This window comes from Tursiops truncatus, chromosome 14 (assembly GCF_011762595.2).
Source record: "Tursiops truncatus isolate mTurTru1 chromosome 14, mTurTru1.mat.Y, whole genome shotgun sequence".
NCBI classification, from domain to species: domain Eukaryota; kingdom Metazoa; phylum Chordata; class Mammalia; order Artiodactyla; family Delphinidae; genus Tursiops; species Tursiops truncatus.
The window spans coordinates 7,740,230-7,767,246 of NC_047047.1; the positions used below are offsets into that span (position 1 = coordinate 7,740,230).

The window sequence follows — 27,017 nt, forward strand, 5'->3', positions numbered from 1 at the left end:
GCTGGAGGATGCTTAGGGCCGGGGGTGGCGACACTGAGGGGGCCGCCACCCTTGGGGGAGGTGGGAAGGGCAGCCTCCTCCAACGCGACAGTGTCCAGGCCGCTCCAGGACCCCTCCAGCTGGAAGATCAGTCAGACCACCTCACCTCAGAAGCCTGGGATTTTCAAACACCAGGACCACCAGAGGAGAACAGACGAGCCTCGAGGTCCCATCTACGGAAAACAGCCAGGGGGCCCGAATCCGCAAATCACCACCAACTGTGGGATGAAACTATGCACCCGTTTCCACCGCACAACCTCCCCGGCGCACACAGGATCCCGTGCCAACCACTTCACGCTGCTGCTCGGTGCCCAGCACCACGCTGCTCCGGGGACCGGGCCCGAGGGCTCAGCGCGTGACGGGGGCTGTGGGAACCCAGAGGCTGTGAACCAGAGCCTCCCGGAGGAGACGCACGACCTGACCTCTGGCCCAGTTAGCGACACTGGCGCCCCAGCAGAGTTGGGGGCGCTTGCTGGTGGGCCCCATCTCCTCAGCCTCGCGGACGAGCGTAACTACCGGGCTGAGGGCCACGCGGGCTGCGGCACCCCCGGCGTCCTGGGCCGTGGGCAGTGCTACCGGCTTTTGATCCCGCAGGCCTCGCCCTTCCCGGGCCTTTACCCCTGGGGCCATGTCTCACTGGAAACTGCCGCCCTCCAAAACGTTGAGCACAAGTCTCCCCCTTCCTGACCACAAGGCTCCTGATCCCCCAGCGTGGCCCTTCCGTCTCAGGGCGCCCTAGCCAGGGGGCTGGCCCAGCACACGCTCCCGTCCCCTCAGTCCAAGCCTGGGCAGCCGGCACTGTCCCCGCCTCCAGAGCAGTCGGAAGGTGGGTGTTGGCCACAGGCCACCTGGCCTGACCCAGGTTCCTTGGGGGACCTGCCCTCCATGCCTCAGTGTCACTATATGTCAAATGGGTATGAAACCAAGCCTGCCTCCCAAGGCTGCTGTGGGATCAGTTAGATAATTCATGGCAAGTGTGTAGAAGGCCTGGCACGTGCAAAGACTTGACAGATCTGTCACTGGTCACTATGAGCACTGTGGAAGAACACGAGGATGACCTGCTTATCTGGGATCGTTCAGCTGAGTCCTCAGAGAAGCATTTTACTGACTCTTAAACGTCGTCACTTTCGAGCTTGGTGCAGCACACGGGGATCACCCGGGGAGTTTCTAAACTCCCGAGGCCGAGGCCCCGCCCTCTACACTCTGAGCTGGGCCCCTGGCCAGAGGATTTTCCCAGATTCTCCAGTGAATTCCGATGTGTGGTCAGTGCCAGAGCCTCGACGGCTCCAGCAGCACCCGTCCCAAGCCTCCTTCACGGCCGCCAAGCCCAGTGCTGGGCTCACGCCCTCAGTTCATGGGGAGACTGAGGCCTCCTGCCTGAGCTCCCGTGCCCACACCATGTCCCCCCACTCGCTCGCGGGCCCCGACCTGGCCCTGCAGGATCTCCAGTCCTGCCATCCTCTGGCATCTCGCAGGCCTGTTTTTCTAGCCCCTTCGCTCGGGCCTTTAAGACCCTTCCATCCCCCATGCTCCAGGCATGTTTCCTGCCTCCCCACCTGCCAGCCCTCAGTCCCTGCCGGCCTCCGGCCACTCGAGGCCGTGCAGCGTGGTCACCCACCCGCGCCACTGCAGCCTCGCCACATGGCGACTGTGAGATGCCCCTCAGACGCCAGCGGGGCCCCTCGGCTCTGCGCCCACCTGGCCCAGCCTCCATGCGAGCCCTCCCCAGGGTCTGTCCTCAGCCCCTTCGTGTCTTGCACGGTGACCCCGGGCATGAAAGCAGCCGACCACATTGGTGACAGGGCGGGAGGCAGGGGGGTGTCAGCATCAGCATCAGAAGGTCGCTAAGCAAACCTCAAACCCCTCGAGGGACGAAAAACAGCGGGTGGGGACCTGCCGTGGTGAAGAGATACTTACAATCCTCTGGCAAAACCTCCTTAAACTGCTCGAAGTAGGAATTTAACCGCACCAAGCTCTCCACGTTGATAACTTCTTGTAAAGACGTGTCGCCAAACCTTCAGAGGTCACAGGGGGACACCGTTAGCTGGCTAATGTCGCTGTCTCTAGCGCCATGGTGACCGCGTTAAAGGTAATGATGTCGATTCTCTCGATCCTTGTGGCGCACGTCAAGATTCTAAGCCACGTTCCTCCCCCCAAGCTTAAGGTCATGTCTCCCGTGTTGGTGACAAGTCTGAATACGTTTCATGAGCAGGAACCCTGCGTGACCTGTGACAGGCATGCTTGCGAGACACCCAGGCCCTTGGGCAGCCCTGCCGCGCGGCCCCGGGTCCCCGTCTTCCCACCCCGGAGGCGCCCGGGAGTGGGGCCGGCAGTGGGGCTCTGGCTGGGGAATCAGGACAGTCCCATCTTCAAATCGGAAGTCGCCCTGCTGCTGGATGACCAGACCCGAGCAGTTGTTCCTGCTGGATGGAGTGCAGGGCCCCAGCCCTCCCCTCACCACACAGGGAGCCAGGCCCGCGGGGAGTTGGGAGGGAAGCCACCCGTGAGGAAGGCGCAGGTGCTCATCAAACACGCAGCCCTGGAGTTCCAGGCCTGGACGCACGCCCCCTCCACCACTTCCTGCCCAGCGACCTCCGTGCATGGCAGCCTCTTCACAGTCCCAAAGTCATCCCTCGGGGGGCAGGATGCCCTCCTGTGGGTCCACCGCAACCCGACCACCCCTGATGCCCAAAATGCCTTTTTCTCCTCCAGGCACCTGCTCCCTGGGGGTCACCCTGGGACACAGGTGAGCTGGCCTTGTTTAGGAGCAGACAGGCAAGCAGAGCACAGACCCTGCCTCCCGTGTCCCCCGTCCACTGCCCTGTCCTCCGCCACCTGGCCCTCTGCTCACTCCAATCTGGCCTGGCCTCAACCCTTTGCAGAAACCTTTCCAGAAACACCTTTTTCAGAAACCACTCTTGCAGTCAGGAACAGCGGCTGCCAGACGCAGGGGATGTTACCTCCTCCTGGGGCCCCGACACTGCCCGCTCTCCCTCAAGTGGGCACCTCACCTCTGGCCACACCTTCCGGATCTCTGCTTCCTGGGCTGGCGCCCTCAGCCTAAGGCCAGCTCTCCAACTGCCCCCAGCATGACCCCTCTCCCGGTTAGGACCAGCTACTCACCACCCACCTAGAGGCCTGCTCTGTTCCTCTCCTTATCGCCTCTCACACCTGCCCCGCTGAAGGCCACGTCTCGGCTCTCTAGTCTGTCCCTTCCCATCTGCACTGCCCCTGCCTGACCCAGGTCACCGCCTCTGGCCCGGACTCTTCCCGACAACCCCCTCGTCACATCTGGCCCCTCACATCTTTCCAGCACATGGCCGGCAGATGACCTTCTTCAGATGTGACTCTGATGGTGTCCTGTCCCACTGAAAGGTCTCCGACCGTGTGGGGAGGACCCTACACCTGGGGATCAATGGACACTGACCACTGGGCTCAGAGGCTCAACAGGAATATGGCATGTCATCCTGGAGACCACATGTCCTTAACAGCAAGAACTTTCAGATATCTTTCAGTTCTAAAACACGTAGATCACATGCATGTAATGACGTGACAGGAAAGGTCTTCACGTACCAACAGGTCATTAGAAGCTACACACACCCAATCCCCTCCTCCTCTCCAACACCTGCACACACTCTTGCACACGTGGGCACACGTGACTCTTCCCTGCTGCCTGGCAGGTGACCCTGGAGGAGTTCACGAGGCACAGGCCTTTAGGACCAAGGTGTGGCTCCATGCCTGCCATCCAGGCCTCTCCGTCCTCACCCCTGCTCACTGCTGCCTGATACCTGAGCCTCCGGCCCCACGTGGCTTCTCCCCACCTGCCTCTGTTCAGGCTCCTTGGCCTGGGACGCCAGGTCTCTCCTCCACCTCCTCATATAACCAACTCCTACTTACTCTTTAAAACCCACTTCCAGGAAGCCCTCCCAGACCCCCTGAGACCTCACTAGGGCCCCTACTCCCTGCATTCATCTTAATCCTCGCAGCCACCTCTCTCTGCTACCAGCCCAAGTCTCTCGAGGACACGGACCTCGTCTGGTTCATCTTTGTGTTCCAGCACCAAAGACGAGCCCGGTATGTGGCTGAACTTAAAGGAAGGAGGGATAACAAAGTCCAGGTGGCCCTCGGAGCCCGAAGAGGACTAAGTACACGCTCTCCAGCAGCTCAGCGACCGACGGATGCAGCCCCTGGCCCACAGAGGTGGCCCGGCACGCACCTTTCGGCCAGCGTCTGCTGCTCGTTGATGCCCACGTTGAAGAGCACGGGCTGCACCCGCAGCAGCATCCCGCTCTGGATCTCCCGGGGCAGGACGTCAAACAGGGGGCCCGGCAGGGGGATCCGCACGTTAAAGCCATCCCTGAAATGCAGAAGAAGAGGAGGGTCAGGCCTCCGACAGGGAGATGCGAGACAGGCGAGCAAGGAGAGGAAGGCCCTGCTGGCCTCAGGACGGGACAGCGGCCTGGCCCAGCTCGGAGACCTCCTAGCTGCCGGTCACCGACCTGTACAGGGCTATGAAATGAGTGTAGCGGGCTGGGATGAGCGTTTCCAGCTGAATGCAATGGAATAAAGCAAAAATGAAACGTGCATCATATGTGATGAACACAGATGAAAACTGCGCTAGTTCTGAGAATCAGAAAAACATTTCTACCGATTTCCTGTGATGACGGGCAGCATGTCGGTTGATGCATTAGAAGTAGCCTGAGTGACTTTGAAGGTCACGTTCCTCAAGTCCATGATCCCAAGACTCATGTCCTCCAGCATGGCCAGCTCCTCCCCTGGAGGCAAGAGAGGGAAAGGGCTGTCAGGCAGAGGGGACCTGCGCTCTCCCCTGGACTCAGCGTGGCCACGAAGGACAGCAATGAGTTCAGGGCGGCAGTGACGAGGCGGTGAGAGTTGGGGGGAGGCTGTCCAAGTGCCTCACTTCTCCGTGAGTAAAGCCCACTACTGAAGTCCTATGGCCACGTTAAAAAGCGCAGCTGGTGCAACCACGCCTTGTAGTTCCCGGCCCTTTCCTGGCGAAGGGAGGGGTGGGGGACCTACACGTGGGAACCTCAGAAGGCAAAGCCGGCTCTTTAGGTGTTGTGATCTTTCCGTATTCTTTAGACCTTTTGATATTTCTTCAATGTCTTAGAACTCCAAAGATTAACAGATACTTTAAAAAAATTATCCATTTTTACCTTCTAAGAAGAAATAAACAGAAAACGAAGGTGAGGAGAAAAGAGCATTTATAAGACAATTTGGAAATACCAACAAATTTTTAAAATACTCCTACTGTGTGACCCAGCAACTTTCCTTCTAATAATTTAGTGGGTGCAGAAATGGGCCACAAGCGGGTGTGTGTGTGTGTGCCTGTGTGTAACTATATAGGGCTTTTTTTAGTTCTTTGTTACCTATCGGGGTGTTTGGATACATTTTCATCAGTACGTGTTACCTGTGTACCAGAAAACCACTCAGGGAGACGAGAGGGGGCCACACACGGAGGCTCTCCCAAGCCCAGCCCAGGCGGCTCACCGTAGGTGCTCAGCAGGCTCTCAAACTGGGCGAGCAGCCCGATGGTGTAGAGCTGCCGCAAGAAGCCGTCGTCGTGCAGGCAGTTCCTCAGCTTGATGACGAAGCCACAGATCAGCGCCGTCAGCTGCAGGGAACAGACACCGCCTCACCTCGCGCCTGGCCCGCCCCGGTTCCTGCACCCGCGTTGCTCTGCCTGCGGCGGCCCCTCGCCCTCGGGGGCTGGGACCAGGAGTGCAGAGGCCACGGGAGGGCTCGCTTCCAAAGGTCCGTCTGGTTTTGGTTCAGCTTCCGACCCGACCTTGGGGTCACTCCTGGGCTAGAACCTTCTGGAAGCCCAGAATGATTTCCCCACGGTGAAAGGAAAGGCCTCTATGCCCGAAGATCCAGAGCAGCGCCGGCTGGAAAGCGGGGTGCTCACGACGAGGGGCAGGAGCGGAGCACAGGGTGCCCCGTGCACAGCCCCGGCCTCGTGGGGACAGGAAGCCGCACGGAACCCACCAAGCCTCTGCCAGCGTTCACTCTGCTAATCAGATGACTGTACCTGAACACTGGTGATGCTCATCTAAGCTCTTCCCTCCTCTGAAGGGAAATCGAAATCACCGGAATAGAGTTGTGCCTGAGCGGGCCTAATACCTGCTGCTTTATAAACCAGAACACAGATTGCGTGTCTTCCCTCAATGAACTCCTCTGCAAGGAAGAACAACGGTGGCACCAGGGCCGGTGTGACCCCAGGCTCCTTGGGGCAGGTTCCCAGGGAGCAGGTGTGAAGCTGGACTGTCCTGAGCACCTGCGATCCAGCAGCTCCCCTCCCCCTTCCTCCAAGGCCAACACCCAGGCCTCAGGCCACACGGGCAAAGCCACAGGCGGGAGGGCAAAGCGCCACGCTGGTTTCCTCACCGGCAGAGAGGGACAGGTTCACCTACCGTCTGGCAGAAGACCACGTCGCGGCGGTACTGCAGGCTCAGGAAGGTGGCGATGGTGGGCGCGCTGTCCTGCATGAGCAGGAAGACCATCGCCTTCTTGGCCTTGTCGCTCATCATGGCCACGCAGTCCGTGAGGGTGGTCAGCAGGGGGTACAGGGCCTCGCTCCACTCACCTGGCACGAGGGGCGGTCGGCTCAGAAGGTGGCGCTTCGAAGGCCCCCGGCCCCCAGTCCCGCACCGGCCCTACCACCCCGCCTGCCCCTCCCGCCTCCGCACGGCCCATAAGTGGCGCCAAGTTCAGCCCCGCTCTCTGCCCTCCTAGCCTGAAGCTTCTCCAGCAAACGCACCATCAGCCCTCCTCGGGGACCACCGACACCCCCTCTGGGGACTCTACACACTCACGGCCCCGACTGTTCCTTTCGAGCAAGATGACAGCGGGCTCTGGGAGTCATGACTCAGCAAGGACACACTGTGTCTGCGGAGGCCAGTGCCTCCCGGCACCGCCATCCCTCGCGGGGTACCTGCTGTCTGGCTTCTCTGATCCAGGTGGCGAGGCAGAGCCCCGGGCTTCCGGAGCAAGGCCAACCCAGCCTGGCCGAGCCTTTGCGCCGCGGGCGCAGGCCCCACCCACGACTGCGGAAGGACCCTCCCCGCCTACGCAGCCGCAGCCCTCAGCGTCCCCGCCTCCTGCGCTTTCTTCCCCGCCGCCACCTTCCTGCCAGACTCCCCCTATTCCTGGCTTAGTGGGGTTTTTCAGTTTTGGGAATATAAGGAAACTTTGACCCTGTACCAAAACAACTTTTTAAAAATAGAACCTCAGGGGAGAAAAACAGAGTGAAAGGTATTTTTGGCTTTGGCTCTTCTCGGTCCTTCCTATTTGGAAGACATTTAGACGAGAAAAGACATGCCCCCATCAGTTATATTTTTTTAACAGGCCACCAAGCCCAGAAATAGGCACTGGATCATCACCACTGGGTGCCCCACCCGGAGCACGGCGAAGGCAGTGGTGTGCAGCCCGGGCAGGGCACCCTCCTAGGATGGGGTGCATGCGGGTCACAGGATGCCCGTGGCCGTCGCCCCACCCAGGACAGGACCTGGCCTCGTGAGCAGTGCAGCTGCTAGGATGGTCAGCTCCGTCTCAGATAAACAGAATCTTAAAAAGAGAGAAGGGAGCTGTGGTTCTGCTCTCTCCAACTGTGTGCTTCACGCTTTGCTGAGAAACAAATTCAGAGAAACGCCTAAAACCTACAAAAGGACTTCCCTGCACTCAGTGTTTGGTCAACGCAGATTTTCAAGTCTACGTAGCCATTCAAAATTTGGAAATGATCTAAGTGTATATGCAGACACACTCTACGCGGACAAGGATTTCTACCTCTAGTGGAAAAAAGCAGGCTTACATTTAGAAAGTCTACAGCAAAAAGGTCCTGGCAAATAAATCACAGTGGAAAAGAACCCTGCATGGAGGAGTGGAAAATGTGAGTCCCAGGCCCCAGCTGCCACTGAGCAGTGGCGGGTGAGCCGTGGGCAGGTCCCCTGACCCCTCAGCCACAGGGGCCCTTCGCGGTGAAACGGGGTGACTGTTGTGGATAATATCCACGTCTTTCTTCCTCTAAAATTCTCAGAGACCGTGTTTTTGTTTCTTTGAAGAACTCTGTTGAATCCATGTCAATTATATTCAACAACTGTCAGAAAAGGCCAATGGGCGTTAAGTTTTAATAGCCAAGTAGTTTGGGGAAAGGTAGGCAGTCATTAAGACTACGCTTCACCTCAGAAGTAAATGCTCTTAGAGCAAGTGTTGCCAATTTTACTTTCTGTTCCACTTAACGTGAATATATATATATGTAATCACTATGCAGCTCATGATCATTTTAACCTGAAAATGATCAGAATATACAAGTGGTCTTATGTGACTGAGCAAGCCCTCTGCATACAATTTTTTACTCTGCCTGCTTCTGTTTAAACAAAATCCATATAAGAATGACTTAGTTTTGCTGCATTAGAGAAAAAACAACAAACCAGACCAAAAAAAAAAAAAAAAAGACACTGAAAAAAACTGTAGAATTGGAAGAATGGTTTAAAAAAAAGCACTCAGGGTCTGTTCTGGAGAAGAGATGTGGCCCTGGGCGGGAGTTGAGCCTGATGTCCGCCTAGAGAAGGGCTCAGCCGTGTCTGGATGGCTCCGGAGTTCAATGAGAGCATCAACCAGCCCTTAAATCAACACCTGTGAGTACCTCACTCTCTGTTTTCTCACTTAATCCACAGAGAGAGGACTAGTAATAGGGGTAAGGAAAGCCTCAGAAAGGCTAAGTGTCTTCCCAGACACACAAAAAGAATGGCCACTCGTACACACATCTGACTACGCAGCGAAGAGTCGTTGGGGATTAATACATTTTGGGTCAACGCGAGGGGAAACCAAACTTCAGAACTTCCAAACAAAATAAATTTCAGGGACAGTGATGAGATTTCTACCAGAACCTAGTTAAGTACAGGTGTCTGGGACGTTAGGGTTGGTGAAGGGGTTTACTCTGCCTCCTACATCGAGAAAGTCTGGCAATGAACAAAAAACACCAGTGCCTAAGCAGCACCCTTCGTGCTGGAGCCGATGCCCCTTGTGGGGCAAGCTCCCGACCTCACTGCTCACCTGCAACATGCACTGACGGGCGGCCAGTCCAGGACTGTGCAACTTTAGGTAGCTTTGCTTTGTGTATTTTTTTTTTTTTTTTCTCATTAATAGGGGAGGGAAAGGAGAAAGTAGGGAGAGAGAGAGAGAGAGAGAAAATGGCGTGTTCTAACTCAGACTAAATACAGCTCTGTGGGAAAAGCTAAAGGAACCCCTGGCAGGGGACCTTTTAGTCCATCTGACATCAGCTGTGGACAGGCCACCAAAGCTTCTGGAAGTGACAGAGCTCACAGAAGACGAGGAGAGCTGTACAAGCCAGGCTGCCCGAGTGCTGCCCGGGAACCCACTAGACCTCCCCTCGGCTCTACAAACTGCAGGGCTCGCAGAGCCGAGGAAAGCCCCGAGCTGCCTCGGGCCAGGGTCATGAGGCCGCCACCCCCTTTCCTGGCCTTAACTGCTGGGGACGGTCACCGCCACGGGGCTCGGGGGAGACAGCGCAGCGAGAAGGCACCGACCTGTCCGGCAGGTAAGCTGGGGGGACTGGGAGTCCAGAGGCAGGTGGGAAGGAGCCAGGCCCGGGCCAGGGGAGGTGCTGGGGAGGGCCCAGGGAACCGGAGCTGGAGACCTGCTCGTGACCAAACTAACGTTTCTGGGGAGAGAAACTGAGGGGCTGAAAGCAAACTGGGGGGTTATGAGGCGCCCCATCAGATGACCCGCTGATGAGCAAATGGGGTTCTGGAGTCACGGCTGTGAGCGGGCCGTGTGAGCGAGAGGATGCTCTGAGAGCTGACGGGAATAGTGTGGCAAATCCTGCAATCACAGCTGGCTGCACCCTAGACATAAGGCAGGCGGCCTGCTGTCATATTTACATGCAGTCAGAGGGCGGGATGCAATCCTCAGGCTGACGGGGTAGCTGCTTTTTGGAGTGTAAGGGGGAAAAAACCCCACAACATCGTACTTGGGGGTCTCATGTTCCCTCTGGGAAAACCACAAGCCACATCGAGGAAATTCGATACGAACTAGAGCAGGGGTCGGCACAGTTTTTCTGTAAAGGACTACACAGTCGACACTTTAGGCTTTGAAGGCCACAGGGCCTCTGTCACAACTACTGGACTCTGGCACTGCCCCAAAGCAGCCGTGGACAGTACGTGAACGAATGGGCGTGACTTATTTCCAGGAAAACGGTATTTACAGGAGCAGGCGGTGGACGGGATTCGCTCGGAGCAGTGGTTTGCCGACCCCTGAACTAGAGTCACAAACACTGATTTCTACATGCAAATGCAGTCCAAAAGATGCCACTTCTAGCGCTAACTCCACCCGAAGCCCACAGCAGTGCCTGACAGGAAGTCTAAGGCTGCAGCCAGGCTCAGAAGAGAGGAGGCTGTGTGATTACCGTGCCACAGCATCGGGATGGCTACCTCTTATCTGCCTCCCCCTCCATGGGACGCTCGCAAGCTCAGGTGAAATCACAGGAGGCGTCACGTCCCATCATGTACCTCTCTTAGCCAGGCCACCCACTTCAGGAAGCCTAATGCGCTCGTGGACACTAACTTCTGAAAAGGGTTTAGGACGGGAAAGTGACAAAAACGCATGTGGTAGCCTGCTTCTGGCCACAATACCAGCCCGACTGGCCCCTCGGCAAACCTAAGAAAAGTTGCTACATCCTTCACAATGAGGAAACTCCTAAAATGTTTTCCTGACTCTGGGAGTACAAGGTAACCTTTGACAGGTTAGCTACAAACACGCCCTGAATATTAAGAAGACGTCTGCAGAAGCCTTGAACGGAAACCACGTACCTGGGCTGGACTCTTCAGGAGGGGGGCTGCAATCTGCACAGAAATGGAGGGCGACACGGATGATTAAGGAGCGGCACACGGTTCAAACACGAGCAACTCAACGCTTAGCGCAACTGCGGCAGCAGCTGGCAGTAAGCCGGCTAAACCGAGCCTCGGAGAAGAGGCCGGGGGCCTGCCTGCCTCTTCCCCAGGAGTCACACGAAGGTGGTCGGGCTGCCTGGAGCTCCCTGCCCGATCCACCGGTGTCAACATGCATGTTGCTGGTACTTCAACATGACACACTCTTCGGGAAGAGCAGGTTAACGTGTCACAATGAGATAAAGCCCCCACGTCCATCCCATTGCATGTGCTGGAGCCCACGCTGGCTCACGACACCTGGAAGCAAACTTGCAGTGAGAGAGACTGACGGGTAAATCGAGCGTGCAGCTCAGAGCCCACCGCCCTGACTGACTCTAGAGCCCGGGCTAGAGGTCGGCTGCTGAGATCCAAAAGGTTAGGGTCCAGTCATGAAACCCATATACCAGACACATGCATGCCAATCTTTACGATGTTTAAGCCAAATACAAAACGTTTATGACCGAGGGAAGTCTGGAATTGGAACATCCCTCCAGGTCCCTCAAAGAATACCAAGTGTAACTCAATTTCACCTACACTGAGTCACATCGGGAAGTACTCGTTTCAAGTTCTCTTCTCCCTTAAAAACTCTAAAATTCCTGGTTAACTGGGTGTGCCACCTGAAACAAACAAGTTTGAAAAGGGATCGTTTGGGCTAAAAGCTTATTTTATGTCTAAACTTTTCAGTTCAAGAACCTTTTAGGATCCTGAAACAGGTGGTTTCAGATCCTCAAGAATAACTGGAACCAGCTGAACGGAGACTTTGACAACCTGGATTGTCCAGAAGGGTGGTGGCAGGGATCTTCTAATTGTCTTTGGCAATGACTTCTTAAACTGGCCAACAGGACAGAAAATAGAGCAAAATTAAAGGCCTCTGTATGCTGAAGACTTCAGCGTCTTCACTAGAGTGCAAATATCCTGAGACCGCCTGCTTCACACAGAGGGAAACCACCGTGGTGCGTGTGATGCACAGCGGTGACTGTTCAACATCTGTCTGGCTAAAATCAGAACTACCCCAGGCCTTGGAAAAATACAGACTTCTATCTCCCCATAACCCTTCCTCCAAGATCCCAAGGCTCTATGAGGAGAAGGGTTTAGAAGCCTGTTTTCATGATCTGCAGTGATCCCAAACTGCTGGGCTGGGACCATGCCTGAGAAGGGATCAGGGGTTAAACCCACTGGGTAGGCTCGTCTTTCAGTCAAACGGGAGAGAGGGATCTCCTCTTAGATCACAGAGGCCCCTGCGATTTGATGCCCACTGTGGACTGCTCCACACACATGCGGATTTTAGCGCACAGTCTCAGGGGTACAGGGACCTGGGGTGCAACCCATAGATCTCAGGTTAAGAGAAACCTGGTCCAGGGTTTGAAGGACTCTTCGGGGATGAGGAGAGCAGGAGAGAGTGTGTGGGGGAGGTAATGGAAGTCACCAAATCCTGACAGTTTGCAGACGGGTCACTTGGGTGGAAAACCAGGAGGAGAGGGAGGCTCACGGAGCCTCTGCGGTCCCCGCTGCGGGGGACTGGTCAGTGGGCCCTGCGGAGCCCTGACCCCAGGCGGGGCTGAGGCAGGGCGACTTCTTGATGAAAGATGAAAACCAAGGACCCAGGACAGGGTAGAGAATTGGAATGAAAAGAGAGAACGCCTTTCAAAGAGGCATGGAGTTGTTCACGGGCAGTAAATACGCCGGTGTGAACACAACCCCGCTCATTAGGCCAAAACAAGTGCCCCAGGAACCTGGAAGGGCATCGGGAGTCACGACAGAGCCCAGCTCTGGTCCCTGAGGACAAGAGACTGAGTAAAACAAATGGCTCACAGTCTGGTCTGTCCAGATCCTCCTGATCATGCCGAGGTCTGGACGGCTTCCCGGCTGTGCTCAGATTTTTAAATTAAGGACCACGTGCAGGTAATTTAGAGGCCTGTGGTTTCATAAGTTTCTTTTGAGCGCTGATCAGAGTCAGACTCTCTCAAACGCTTCCTACTCCCATGAGCACAACAGAGCTGATCTGTACGGCACACACAGGTACAAGTCAAGCCCTAAATATCACAAAGAAATGCTCCTTTAAATAACTTTAAAACTGCGCTTAAATTTGTCTATATATTTGAACAATAGGGGACGTGCCTAGAAAAAGAGGACATTTAAGTTATGAATACAACAGTATATCCAGTTAAATGAACTATCTCCTGCATTTAAAAAAATCCAATCAGTAACTTTTTTTAAATATGCAGAAAAATGTTTAAATTGCAAGCAAGACAATATTAAAGAGAAATGAGCAATGAACTTTCAGAAATTTTTTTAAAGAAACACAATTTACATTAAAAAAAAAAAAATGACAGCACGAACAAAGACAAAACAGTTCCATGAACCAAACACAGGTTTGGGGAACTGAAAGTCGAACCCCTCACAGATGGCAGAGTGGAGGACGGGGACACCGAGGAAACACAGGCTCAAGTGAGAGCGCACCCTGAGGACAGACTGCAGGCGGACAGGAGGGGGAGGGCGTCTGACAAACCCAAGGAGGATTTACCAAGAGGCTCCGACAGGGGAGCGAGACCCTGCCTTGAATGAAAGCTGCCCGGTTCAGAAATGACAAGTCCCACTGCCAGCGGCCCATCCCTGGCCCAGCTGGGCCTTAACCCGCCCAAAGCGGGGCAAGGAGGCGGCGGCGGCAGCTGGATCTCAGCTGCCTGGCGCACAACCCCACCAGCTCTTCCGGGGAAAGGCCAGAGCTGCAGGGACCAGGGACCCACGGGTTCAGGAGGCACGAGGCCCCCCGCTGTAAGGCGGCAGCGGGGCAGAGCGTCTGGTCATGCCCTGTGTCTCCGCAGGCAGCAGGCTGTTTCTGAAGCGTGCCGCTTCACGCCAGCGTCCCGCCTTCTACCGAGAGCCCCACCTTGGAGGTGGCGCCGAACAGAGGAACCTAACTGGCCCCCCCAGACGTGGGAGCGGGGCCCACCCTCTGACTGGGTTACGAGCAAGGCCCAGGGCAGCAGGCCTCTGCCGGATAAAAGCGCGCCCAGCCAGTGACAACCAGGCTTTCCAGACGAGTCCGCTGGGCCTGCCACCAGCTCTCATCCAGAGAGAGCTGCGCGCCTCACCTTGTCCCTGATGCCTGATGCCGTAAGCAACCTCACGAGAAAGGCATCTACCGTTCGGCCTCCTTCGGGTCCCCAGACTGGCTGACAAACCAGCAAAGTCCAGGAGCCCCACCCTCCCGGACGCGGCATCGTGAGCCCCCGGGGCCCTGAGGACCGGCCTTCGCCTGCAGGCTCACACGCGGCCCCCCCCACCCCCACTGCTCTGGGTGCCGCGACACCCCTCTGCTGAGAGGCCTCCCTGCAGTCTGCGTGGCGGGCGTGGAGTTAGAGACACACACGAACACACAGACAGCGCTCGAGGTGGAGGTGGGAAGCGGGGTGCGTACGCACGTGTGGTCGGGTGAGGGCGGCATGCGGCGGGGGGGCGTGGCGAGGGGGGCCCGTCGCAGAGGGGGTCCTCCGGTCGGATCCAGTAGGCCTGGCTGCCCCGGTTACCTTTCCTTCCTGCGCAGCTGCCGGTGCCGGGGAGGCTGTGGTCGCAGCCCTCGGCCTGCAGGCGTTCCCGCTGCAGCAGCTTGTCTGCCCGCTGGATGATGCACTCCAGGCTCTTGTCCACGTTCAGCCACACCTTCTCCTGGCGGACCCAAGGGGCGCGGGGTCAGCTCTCCCAGCAGGAGACACAGGGCAGAAAGCAGGGCCCGCCCCCCACCCCCGGGCGCCACGCCCACTGAGACCCCTCAGGATGCAGAGAGGGTGAGACAATTTGGAATCCCCCATTAAGCTGCATCTGCTTTTCCAAAGACAAGTCGATGTCCCGTGGGCGTCAGTTTCAAAGCTTGGGGGACGTCTGTTAGTCGCTGTCCCGGAGGCCACTGTGGGTACAAGGGCCACGGGAGCACCCTCGTCCCCTCCTCCCTCCCCGCAGACCTCGTACAAACACCGCAGGGGACTGAGGTCTTCTGGATGGAGGCCGTGGATCGCTCAGCATGGGGGACGGGGGCGGGGGGTCCCTGCAGAAACCCAGGCAGCACTCAGGACGCCAGGGCAGGCCTGGGGGAGCACGCTGCTGCCGCCGGCAGTCCGGTGCCCCCAGGACGACACCGCCGAAGAACAGTCCCAGCAAATGACAAACACGAGTCCGTGATGTGTCACTCCCTCAAGGGGCAGCCCCTGCTCTCAAAGCCCACCCAGCGGAAGCAACATCGTGACGGGATGTCAGGGCGGCGTCTCCCAAATCCTCACCAAGCTGCCCAGCACCTCAGCTCCCACATCTCCAGAAAGACGTGGCCCCGGCAGGGCTGACGGCCAGTGGAGGCCGAGGGGGCAGGGCCCGGGCTGGGCCCGACACCCGCGAGGGAGCAAGGCCTCGCATTTTGCAGGCCGGCTCAGCGGTAGGGTGACGGGCGGGGGCGGCAGACTCACCCACTCCTCCTCGTGCCAGTCCACCTGCAGGGAAGACCGGCTGTTCCTGCCCGACCACCTGGCCATGAGGGTGTCCTGGTCGTTCCTCAGCATCACCTGCTCCTCCTCAGTGGAGGTGGGCGAGGCCTTGGAGGCGATGTAGTCGGGCCGGGCCGCGTTCAGCCCGTGGATGGAGGTGGCCAGCAGCTTGCAGTCGCACACGGTGACCAGCTGCCGGGTCTGCAGGGACACACGCACACCCGGCCTCTCTGAGCGCCCAGCCCGCCCCCCTCCGCCCTCCCGCACGGTGCCCACACCCCAAGAGCTGCAGCCCTCGAGACGGCCGAGGTTTAAGGCTGCCTGCCGCACGACGGGCCCGGCTGAATCTCGGCAAGAACTTCCCACAGAAGCCCGGAGAACGCAAGGAGGACGACAGGGAGGCCAAGAAGCCTCTGACATTCTTGGACCCCGGCCAGCCTCTGAGCCTGACATGGCTGGAGGAGGGGCCCGGGGTGAGCCCAGTGCCAGCCTTCACTGGCTTCCCGGGCTGTCCCTCCATCCCAGGGCACAGACCTCACTTCAGTTTAACCGCTGGAGTCTTATGCGTCACATCTAATACCTGAAGCCCCGGGCAGCGGGATTCCTGGCATAGCACTTGCGGTTCTGGGGAATTCTGCACGCAACAGCAGCTCTGTGGCTCAGAATTTGACGTCTGACAGCGTCACCTTTATTTTATGAGTGGATTTAATCCCCGGCTCTCAGTCTTTTTACTGGGCAAACACATGGGAAGGATACAAGACATTCGGACGGGGAAAAGCAGCTCATCCCAGTGAAGCAGGTGTGTGTGGGGAAGTGTGACCAGAATCTGTGTGTGCACGTGTGTGTGCCTGTGGCCACGTGTGTGTTTGGCGGAGGCACGTACGTTGGGAGAGACACTGAGTCATGTGAAAAAGCATCACCCATCAATTTTTAATCAGGATCAGGTGACAGTTAATTAGAAGCTGGTTTGTGGACTATACATAACCCAGTGAAATTATACTGTTCTTATATTATGTGTGTATAATAATTCAGTTTCTTTTTTCGAACTGTGAGTACAACAGAAATGTGGCCCCAAATGTGCTGGGTAGACAGTCACTAAGGAAGCAGAGGAACTATCCCAGCTTCGACAAGACCCCCGTGCGCTCCCTGGAAAGCCAAGTGCATGAAGCCACAGCTGAGGCTCCTGAGCTCCGGGCTCTATTGCTGGTCTGCCCCCATCCAGCTCTGTGACCACGGGCCAGTCACCAAGCCCCGCCCCAGGCCTTTGTGGGAATAGGATCTGAAGTCAGACCTTCAAGGTCATCCCAGTGTCACCATTTGTGTGGACAGCTCTAGGCACACATGAGGTGTCCAGGGGTACTCAGAAACCCAAGGGACCCCCACCCCCCTGCAGCAGGGTAGCCTCTCCTACCTTGTCTGCTAAGATGGCGAGTGTTCTTTCGAGGCCAGTGGCGGACCTGTCCTTGGCCGCCCTCGAGAGCCTCTCTGCGTAGTAACTCACTTGGGTTTTCAGGGTGTTGATCTGGGCAATGATCTCCTTGGCTCTGACGATGTCCTGTGGTATGTAGATGATGGACTGGCAGCTGGACGACGTACTAAAAAGGATGAGAACAGCTTCTAAGGGGTTCTCTTGAATCGGTGGGGATAGTAGCACCTCCCCACCCCTGCCCACCACCAACACGAGGTGAAGCCTCCTGTTACTCGGGGCTGTTTCCTAGGCTGGTCTAGTTGTTGGTGGACAAGAGGAAATCTCAGCAGATCCATTCTGTCTGTACAGTAGAGGCTTGAAATGTTAAAATACAATTAAGCCTTTTATCCATGTTTGCATGTATCTGTATTCTTACTGTGTTTCTACCTGTGTGTACAGATGCTGAACCCAGTAGTTGCCTGGATGCTCACAACCTTTCACCTAAGAACCTCTTCTGTCAGTTTTTAAGCAGTACTTGAGTGGAGACCTGCTGACACCAGAGTGGCTCACACCGCAGTGAAGGGAGACTGCAGTAGGGGCTGGACTTTGCCAAAAGAAACCTGTCTTTTCATTTGGCCAATCAGGACTTCAAACTTTCTGCGCACAGACCCACACCCTCCCTCATGTGTCTACCCCAGCAAGTCCCCAGAACACTGGGCTTCCATCCTCTCTCCCCTGCTCCGGGACTCCCCTGCTCAATGTTCCATCGGATGAAGGGGGCCATGGAGAACATGCCGAACTGGAGGCCAGGCCTGGATGCCTCACTGGCTTTGAAAACCAGTCCTTCCCTCGTTCCCCACTCCCTGCCACCGAGCAGCATGTGCATCTTGGGATCTGATGTCAAAGCTACTGTCCGGCACAAACACCAGCCTCTGGGGATCCAACTCCACGTCCCTGGCTTCATGGGACCTTCTAGATGGGGATGGTAAATTGCATGTCTCTTAGCTAAGATCCCCAATCAACCCAATATTATAAGTTTATTTTTCAGACCACCTGAGGAAGCTGAGGGAAACAGGGAGACGTATAAGGCAGCCATGCTTCATGTAAGGAGGGGCCCTGACTGGTCCCCTCGAAGAGCTGCCCTTTGAGTTCAGGGGAAGAGGGAGGACCGCACCCCCCACTGCTGCCCCTGGAGGTGAGGGTCACACGGTAGGACTGAGCCCTTTCCCTGCTGGGCTCTTTCCAGGGTAACCCGAAGCTGGGTCACCAACAGACCGCCCTGCCCATTCCCCTGATGGACTATGGGGTAAACATGCAAAAACAAAAACCCGAAGCACCCGAGAAAAAACAACACCCCAAGCCCAGACACCACAGTGAAAAACGATGGAGCTGCCAGAAGCCCATGCAGCAGGCTGCGGTCAAGCCTGCACAGCACGAGGTGCGCACGCTGCTCTCCAACCTGCAATCGCTGCTGAATGAATAGCTGCCGTCTGGGGCAGCTGCGTCTCGGGGGCGCTGCCCCGGGTCTCGGGAGCGCCACCCCGGGTCTCGGGAGCGCTACCCCGGGACCGGCTGTGAAATTTACTCTTCCCACACGGGAAGGACGTGGCGGAATAGCTACCATCTGGGACAGCTGGGTCTCGGGAGCGCTACCCCGAACAGGCTGTGAAATTTACTCTTCCCACACGGGAAGGACGTGGCGGGAGTGAGAAAGGATGCACTTCAAAGAGCTGCTGTTCACGGATGACCGTGAACACATGAGCGTGGGAGCCCAACCACAGGCCTAAACGGGGGGCAGCCGCAGAGCCTCAGCCACCGGGGAGGGTGTCCTCAGCGTGCAGCACCTCCAGGAGTGTGCGCCCTGCCACGGCCCCTGAGCTGCTCCAGCTCTACGACAGCAGCAGTTCTGAGGGCTACGGGTGCCTCACAAGCCCCAGGGCGGAGCCCCTGTTCTGGGCCGGGGCAAGCGCCCCGGGCGGGTCTGGGGAGGCCTGGAACGGCAGTGGGGACCCCAGGCAGCAGGCATGGTGGCTTCTGGCTGCCATCTCATTGTTGGTGGAAAAAGTCACTGGGTTGTATTAATTGTTGGTTTGCCCTCCAGGGATAAAACTGGCCCTAGTAATACTGTTTTACAAATCTCCATTAACTATTAAATACCATAAAAATGTAAGCTGGCTTCATTCCTACAAGACGTGAAGGGAAACTGAAAACTGAAAAGCAACAGGTTCTTGTAAAAGAAGCCAGGAAGGGACTCCCAAACGCACCAGTGGGTTGACTTGAAATCCCAGCACCTGGGGACCTGCCCGGCCTGGGCTCCTCATATCCCGGAGGAACAAAACTGGGTCTTCGCTTCGAGTGAGCACAGCAATGAACTGCTACCAGACTGGGAGGGTTTGACACAGCAGACCGGAGATGGGCTATTCATTATCACAGAAGATTGCAGTTGGAAGGAGAATTCTGTCTATGAGGCTACAACTAGGAGCCCACGGGGGCACGGAGGGGGAAGCACCTCAGAGGAGGGGACAGTCTCTCCGCACGAGAGCAAGACCCAAACACACACTCTCCACAGACAGAAAACTCACCAACACTCCTCAAAACTGCTAAAGAAAAGAACCAAAACGAAATATTAGCAGCTGGTTAGCAAACGGCAAATGCAAAACAAAAATTAAAAAAACAAGTTCTCTTTCGTCAAAATTCTGGAGATCATTTGTCGAGGCCCCGACTACAGGGACAATTAAACTCAAGAGCCCAGCATGCTCACTGGTGAGAGCAACGTCTGCGCGTGTGCTCGAGCCCCAGGGAGACGTCCCATGCGGGCGAGTAACACCTGCGCCGAAAGGAGAGCTCCCCTGGTGCAAACCATTCCTGCAGGTGGTGTTACGACATCAGTAGGACATTAAATAAAAATGTATATATTAGAAAAATGCTGTAGAAGCGCTTAGGGAGTAAGAGGTACTGAAGTTAACATGCCAGACAGGTATCAACACCCCAACCTTCCTGGGACAGGGACAGCCCTCTCGAGCGGCTTTCTCCTCCGGGGCCTCCACGCCAGCCTCAGGTCACACGCTCGCACCTCCACGCGGCCACATGCAATGCTGCGACAGACACGCGGCTGGCTGTGCAGAGCACTGTGGCACAGGAAGCTCGCCTTTGTCCTAATTCCCAGAGAAGCACCGCGTCGGTGAGTCCTCGGAGGGATCTGGTGGCCTGGCTTGTCTGCCCAGGGAGAAGCCCTTGGTGGGGACGAATCAAGGTCGAGGAGGCTGCCAGGGGCCTCCCAGAGATGCCACCCGGCCCTGCGCTCAGCTCTGACCCGACTCCCCAGCTGCTCTCCGCCAGCCTGCTGGCCCCTTGGCCCACAACCGCTGCACCTGACCTTTCTTCCCAACCCGTGCAGTCCGAGGTCACCTTGCTCAAGCCCTGTCCTGACTCCCGCCCTGGGGCCTGAGGCTCCGGCCAGGCCAGCGCTAAGCCTCCTCCGACTGCCCCGCGGGTCCTCCTGAGGCTGGCGGGCCTTGGCCTCACCATCCTCAAAGCACTCGGCTCCGGCCCCTCAAGCCCACGTTCCACGCAGACTGCCCCCTCGTGGCCCCAGCTTGTTCCTTCTCTGCAGCCCCACCTTCTTCTCCGGGCCTCGCCGCCCCGTCTCCTCCAGAACCTCGCTCCATCAGTGTCCTCTGCCGTCTCCCCGCACTTGCCTTCATCTCTCCTATCAGCCTGAGCACGGGCTCGTCTCGGTCACCTTCTGCGCGCCTGAGGCCTTCACGCTGCTCTTCCACCTCACGGTCCCAGGAGCCCAGGCCTCGGCCACACGCATAGCATCCACTTCCTACACCCGCACGCCCTGGTCAAGGTAAGCCTGGCGCGTGACGCTCGGGAAGATCACCCACGCCTCGCGGCGTCCAGCTCGACAGCTCGGTTTAGCGCTCTCTCCCGTCCCCTCTGATCCACAGCACACCCTGCACCCTCCGCTCGCCGATTTCCAGCAGGCTCCGAGCGCTGGTGCTGACTTTGCCCCAGGGCCAGGCCCAGACCCGTCAGCTCTGGTCATCTCCGCGCCGCCTGCGCCTGCCCGGCCCCTCCCCTCGGCTCCTGCCCCCAAGGCCCTGCCCCTCACCGCGAGCTCCGCAAGGCCCGCCCCACCCCGCCCACCTCCCAAGTTCCTGCTCCGCGTGGTCAACTCCGCGCAGCCCCTTGAGCCTTTCTGACACCGACGACCTCTCCCGGGCTTCACGCTTTGTGACCTTCAACCGACCGACCAGGGCCTGTAAAGGGCAGCTGAGCCCCAGCGTCCAGGAGGGCCGCCGCCTGGGGCGCTGCTCTCCAGGTGCATTTCCATCCGCTGTCATTTTACAGGGACAGGACCACAGCTCGGGTGCCTCGTCACCCACCCAGCTCAGTCACACACACAGAGCAGCACAGGGCCCGTAAGGCAGCTCCTCCCACCCCGCAAAAGCAGATCGGATGCTGGATGTTTTCTGTGGTCCCGTTTTGACTTTCTTTTTTTTTAACCTAGGAAGCGTCAGACAGCAGTACAAGGACAACAAACACCCTCCAAGAACTTACTGTTTCTTGGTCTCTTCAAATTTGTGCAGCTTTTTGCGGAGACCTCCTGACTTAAAGCCTTGGCAGTGTGCTGCTGGCGCTCCGATGGTGACAATGTCGTAGTTCTGATCTGAATGACAGAAAGCTCTCCTCCATTACTCTGGGCTCAGGCCTGTGGACGAGCCAGCTACAGGGATACATGCACAACTCTGGGATCCCCCGCCAGCCCACTTCCAAGCAGCCTGTGGTTCCCTCAGTCGCACAGCCTGGGCTGCCCGAGGGCCTCTGGAGCCAAGCACCATCATCTCGGCTACGAGGGTCCTGTCTCAGGGGAGAGTCACACAGGGCAGAGGGCAACTACCCAGCGGCTCAGCTTGCATCCCTCCTTCAGAAGGATGACCTGTGGGCAATTTTCTGCCACAGCAACACAAAGGGAAGCTGGAGGGAGGACAAACGAGGGGAAGGGGTCTGAGCTCTCCACAGAGGCCTTCCGGAGGCCCTTGGGCTGGGCCTTTGCCGAGCGCCCAGCAGCAGCACACACAGGGCAGGCTGGGGCAGATGTGGGGCAGCTCAGGGAGAAAAGAAGTGAGATGTGATCGAGCGGGACGGTTACCTGATCCTCCATCGTCCTGAACTCTCATCCTCTGTATGTGTAAGTTTGTGGGAACAAATTCTAACTTTTTATCTGCTTTCAAACTGCTTGCCTTGAACGAGGGACCTGAGGAATGGAATGTGAGAAAATAAAGATGGTCAGCCCGTATCCCCCATTCATGAACGGTGGGTGGAGAAGGGACAGTTTGAGGGTACTGCCGCGGGTATGCAGGTGTGTGTCAGCAGTGGCCTCAGAAACTCTGAGCTGCCCGTGAGCACACTTCCTTCCCAGACGATGGGGGTGGAACATTGAGGGAGAGCAGCTCCCGGCCAGAAGACTGGTTCGGGGTCCTAGGTGGTGAAAGGGGCCTGGTGGATCCACCCTCAGAGGCTCGGGAGCGACGCCGGGCCTTCCCATCGGTAGCTCTCAACCGACAGGTCTGACACAGGGACAGGATTCTGTGCAGCACGATGTCAGCACCACTATAAAAAGCAAGTGGGCCCGTGCCAGGAAGTGCCTGTTCCAACTGTAGAGCCTGCCGGCATCCAAGAGCTAAGGAACTGGTGTGACGGGAGCAACACTTCTCAATTCTGAAAAGTGATGAGAAGGTCTGCTCATCACCCCACGTCTATCAGATGAGCAAACGCTACACAGCCGCGATTCTGGCCTCCGGAAAACACGCTAACACGTCCCCTTGCACATCCTGGGGTGGGGCTCAGGAGTTTGGACCATGTTTTCTACAAAATATTCACAATCTTATTTCTATAATTAGAATACTTAACTAATTAAGTAAAGAACTACTTGCCTAGAAAAAGAGACTATAAATTACACTAATGATCAGGAGAAATAAACATTCCACCTGGTGAAAAAAGACAACTTTATTTTGCCAGTATGCAAAACACAGACCAGCCACTGTCCGCTTTGCACTTTGCCACGGGAGATGGTTCTCTAGCTACTGACGGGGTAGCCCACGGACCCCCGGCACTGGCATCCTGGGAGCCTGTTATAAATGCAGAATCCCAGATCTGCTGTTCACGAGACTCTCTGGAGACTTAGAAGCACACTGACATCTCAGAAGCTCTGCTCTAGAAGAATCATGGTGGGGGCGTTTCAGACTTTCCCAGGTAACAAGCATCCAGCTCGGGCAGGTCCCTAAGTCCCTTCAGGCAAACACTGCCATTTGTCTTAGAAATACACTTAGATCTGTTCTTCAGATTCAAACCAAACCCCGGGCACCATCATCTTGTCATCACTCCTGTAAACCTGGCTGCTTCCCAGCCAAGTTTAGGGACGGGTTCCTCTGTGCTGTCCCCACAGTAAGGGGTTACGATTTTCTTTAAAAGCTGAAGTTCTATTATAAAGAGGGGAAGGAGGGAAGAATCTGAAGAGAATAAAGTAATAGAAAACCAAAAAAGTCACTCCATTTGGAACCAAGAGGGAATGAGTTAAGCATAGTCTTCTAAACCTACCCTGAAAATGTTTTGAAAATCAAGTGGCATCTTTCAAGAAGAAAAGATGTGTCTATATTTCACATTCACTTTTGAGGCTTAAAATGGAGAGCTCCACTCAGACAATTCATACGTAAACATAAGGACCGCTGAACAGGTAAACCGGGAAATCCAGAAAGCCCTGCCTTGCTGTGTCTCAAGGCAAACGGCCTGCATCCTTTTGGCCATTTCGCTGATGCTAGACCAAGATGAAGAAATAAAATGAACCAACAGCCTGTGACTTTGTCTCTCCTGAATTTCATCCTACGGCGGTTGTTTTGGCAGATGACACCATGGAAGGAACTTTCGATGCAATTCACACATTTGTCTTCTCAATTAAGATCTGAAAACTCCATATTTGAGAGAACTCACACCTACATGAGAATCTATTTTTAAAAATCCATTAGAGTGTCTGTCAGTGGGAATATGGAAGTGACCCTAGGTTCCAGATTTCCAGCTGGGAAAATGAGAGCGGGTGAGCCATGGTGGGGTTGAGAGCGGGCACCCACCTTTGTACTGATGGAGGTCGGTCAGGTTCTCCTGGTACGTGAGGATGATGGTCTGGTACTGAGTGACGATCTGGCGCCGGAGGCTCTCCCAGCAAGGGGACAGTTCCCCCAGCTCCTCCAGTTCACACACTCTGCAAGAAGACACACGCATCAGGCCATGGCGCCGGCTCCCTCCCAGCAGAGGCTCAGGAGTCCTGACCAGCCAGGAGGACAGATGGATGTGGACGCGTCATACCCAGGGGAGGCCCTGCGAGTCTGGAGGGGCAGCAGCAGGGCAGGACAGCAGACAGCTCCAAGAGCGGCTGTAAAAAAGGCAGACCACTGACCACGTGGAAACTGCACAGACAGGCTGTTCATAGGAACTCAGTCAAATGTTCAGGGAAAACTAAGTGAAGGAGTGAAGAGGGGAGTGGCTCCACCATGGCACCCTGGCGACCTTGCATGTGTCCAGAGGCCACAGGGGCGTGAAGGCTTGAACTGCAGCCTGAGTCTGACCCTCCCGGAGCACAGGAGGATTGGAGCCTGAGGGCAACTGCTGCAGGCTCTCCCCACCCCTCCATCCCCCCTACCCGGGGCTGTCACTGCCTCCTGGATTCTGGGAGGCGGGGCTTTCTGCCCTCACCAGAGCAGAGCTGCAGAATATAAAGCTGTCCTGCGAGCCGGGCTGCTCAGCAACGGGGGTCCCGTGGCTCCTGCTGTGGCCACCAGGCCCCTTATGTTTCACTGTCATCCTATTCGGGTTCGGGACAAGGACCCTGGGAAGATGGCAGCTTTAGCTATCGTTCCCTTTACTACCTGTGTAAGTAATGAACTGTCTAGATCTAAAAGTGCATAGAGAAGAAGACAAGGGAAAAAAAGAATTTGTTATATCCACAAAAATGAAAGCAAAGCTGTTTAAGAACTGAAATATAAACTTCTTAGCTCAGCAGGAAATAAGAGCTACATAATCAGAATAATGAACACAAAAAAATGGATTCAAAAAAAAGGATAACCATTTTAGGAAATTTAGGAAACTGGGGGGGAAAGTATAAAAGACCCAAAATCCTCTTCATAGGAAATCAGCAGTTAATCTCTGAAGTTGATTCATCAAGAGAGCACTCTATACATAAATCGAGAAATACAGCAGAAAACACTAAAACGGCTAAAAGTGGTTGTTTCTTGGGAAGGAGATCAGAAAGTTGAGCATCCCAAGACTTACGCTTTTCGTTAAAAACCTTTTTGCGCTCTTTGGCTTTTTATACTACGCACATTTTCCTCTAAGGGGGGGAAAAAGCTAAGTTTATAGAAGTGTTTAGGAATCTACTAAATTTTCTAAAGTTAAAAAAAAATTTTAAAGCCGTGCCATTTTATTATTATTATTATTACTAATCAACGAGGTTAACGTAAAAGAACCCTCAGCGCAGGCAAGGCTGGGTGGGACCGATGTCCCCGTGGGTTGCCGGCTGAGTGGCCCCGCTCGCCTTGGGTCTGCAACCGAGCCTGTCTGCCTCAGCCACTGCGGGTCCTTCTCTCTCCGTGTCTCTGCCCGTGCGTCACGTGGCTCCTCCTTGTGCTTCGGGTGTCAGCTTAGTGTCACCGTCTCTCAGAGGCCTGCCCCGGCCACCCTCCTCCTTCTCACAGCCCCTTTTAAGTTCTGCACACCAGTGACCCGTCTGGGCCCCATGTGGCCCAAGTTCTGTTACTGATTGTCTCCCACGGTCCATCTCACTCATCAAGACCCCCGCCTCCCCACCACAGTGAGCAGAACACTGGCCACGTGGTTGGTGTGGGAAACAACAAAACCCTCCAAACCGACACAATGAATGAATGAACTCTTCCGAGTTACAGTGCACCAAACAGTGGGAAATTATGCGTAACTAAAAATTTAGTGAAACTGAAGATATGTAGAAAAATAGATGGTAGCTATGTAAATATATTACAAATATGGAAAACTTGAAAGGAAGTTTTAAAAAATTAACTCTATAAAATATACACAGGGCTTCCCCGGTGGCGCAGTGGTTAAGAATCCGCCTGCCAACACAGAGGACACGGGTTCAAGCCCTGGTCCGGGAAGATCCCACGTGTCGTGGAGCAACTAAGCCCGTGCGCCACAACTACTGAGCCCGTGAGCCACAACTACTGAGCCTGCGCTCTAGAGCCCACGTGCCACAACTACTGAAGCCCGCACACCTAGAGCACGGACAACAACAAGAGAAGCCACCGCAACGAGAAGCCTGCACACTGCAACGAAAAGAAGTCCCCCACTCGCCGCAACTAGAGAAAGCCCGCGCACAGCAACAAAAACCCAACACAGCCAAAAATAAATAAAATAAATTCATCTAAAAAAATAAAAAATAAATAAAATATACACACATAGGGGGATAAAGCAGCTCATTGCATTATTCTTCCCCTTTTTCTCTAAGTTCAAATTTTTTTTCAAGATAGAAAAATTAAAACAAAATAGCTGTATTAAAACAGTAGGATCTGGCTGCACTGTTTTCCTTCACGCAGCTGCTGTGTTGCATCTACGATTAACACTGCTCGATGGCAAGGAGCAGAGATGACTCTTAGGCGGACGGGAGACGTACTCTGCAGTGCCCAGACCTCCCCGCAGGCTGCTCCCCGCCTCAGGACCAGTGAAGCAGGCCCCGGGCCGAGAGACACAGAGGATCAGTGTCCTGATGGGTCATCCTTAGCCCTCTGGAGCCCGGACCGTAGGAAACCATGACCCAGGCAGCCGCAACCAGAGAGGGACCAGCTAGTCTAACTTTCTCAAGGCCGGAGGGGAGGCGAGGGGAGGGGAACCCGTGCTCAGCAGGGGCACAGCTGGCGTGTCGGGCACGCTGTCTCGTGACGTCCTCGCGCAGAAACCCCGGGACACAGATGAGCAAACTGAGCCCAGGCCGCGCAGCAGGCAGGCGGCGGACGCCGGGCGTGCGGCCCATGTGAGGCCAGTGCTCACCCACCCCGTCCACGGGCCTTCCAGACGGGAGGGGCAGATGACAGGGGGCCTCAC

General features: G+C 56.0%; 2 protein-coding genes across 14 annotated transcripts in view; one reads left to right on the top strand and one right to left on the bottom strand.

Annotated features, from left to right (window-relative positions):
- The window catches only part of INPP4A (inositol polyphosphate-4-phosphatase type I A), a 148,516-nt gene that overhangs the window by 31,768 nt on the left and 89,731 nt on the right, over positions 1-27,017 (bottom strand). For 8 of the 13 annotated variants that reach the window (XR_012325579.1, XR_004521711.2, XR_004521712.2 and 5 more), the window contains 12 exons: positions 24,023-24,153; positions 22,048-22,152; positions 21,456-21,564; positions 16,893-17,076; positions 15,464-15,682; positions 14,432-14,675; positions 10,890-10,922; positions 6,474-6,646; positions 5,551-5,674; positions 4,688-4,814; positions 4,256-4,396; positions 1,957-2,054 (listed from right to left, as the gene is read on the bottom strand). Coding sequence is in view for 10 of the 13 variants with exons in the window: in XM_073791066.1 (XP_073647167.1) it covers positions 1,957-2,054; positions 4,256-4,396; positions 4,688-4,814; positions 5,551-5,674; positions 6,474-6,646; positions 10,890-10,922; positions 14,432-14,675; positions 15,464-15,682; positions 16,893-17,076; positions 21,456-21,564; positions 22,048-22,152; positions 24,023-24,153 (1,688 nt within the window). In the remaining 3 variants the exon portion in view is untranslated. Of the gene's footprint in view, positions 1-83; positions 213-1,956; positions 2,055-4,255; positions 4,397-4,687; positions 4,815-5,550; positions 5,675-6,473; positions 6,647-10,889; positions 10,923-14,431; positions 14,676-15,463; positions 15,683-16,892; positions 17,077-21,455; positions 21,565-22,047; positions 22,153-24,022; positions 24,154-27,017 lie in introns of those variants that run through there. The other 5 variants (XM_033838122.2, XM_073791069.1, XM_033838124.2 and 2 more) reach the window with 4 other exon arrangements.
- Positions 182-26,365, top strand: LOC117307821 (uncharacterized). Its single transcript, XM_073791070.1, has 2 exons — positions 182-20,742; positions 21,406-26,365. Exon 1 carries the CDS (start codon positions 2,111-2,113, stop codon positions 3,101-3,103), a length of 993 nt encoding a protein of 330 aa, XP_073647171.1. The 5' UTR covers positions 182-2,110; the 3' UTR covers positions 3,104-20,742; positions 21,406-26,365.

Coding starts and splice junctions, on each gene's coding strand:
- LOC117307821 (XM_073791070.1), top strand. CDS start 2,111: ATGGTGACCGCGTTAAAGGTAATGATGTCGATTCTCTCGATCCTTGTG.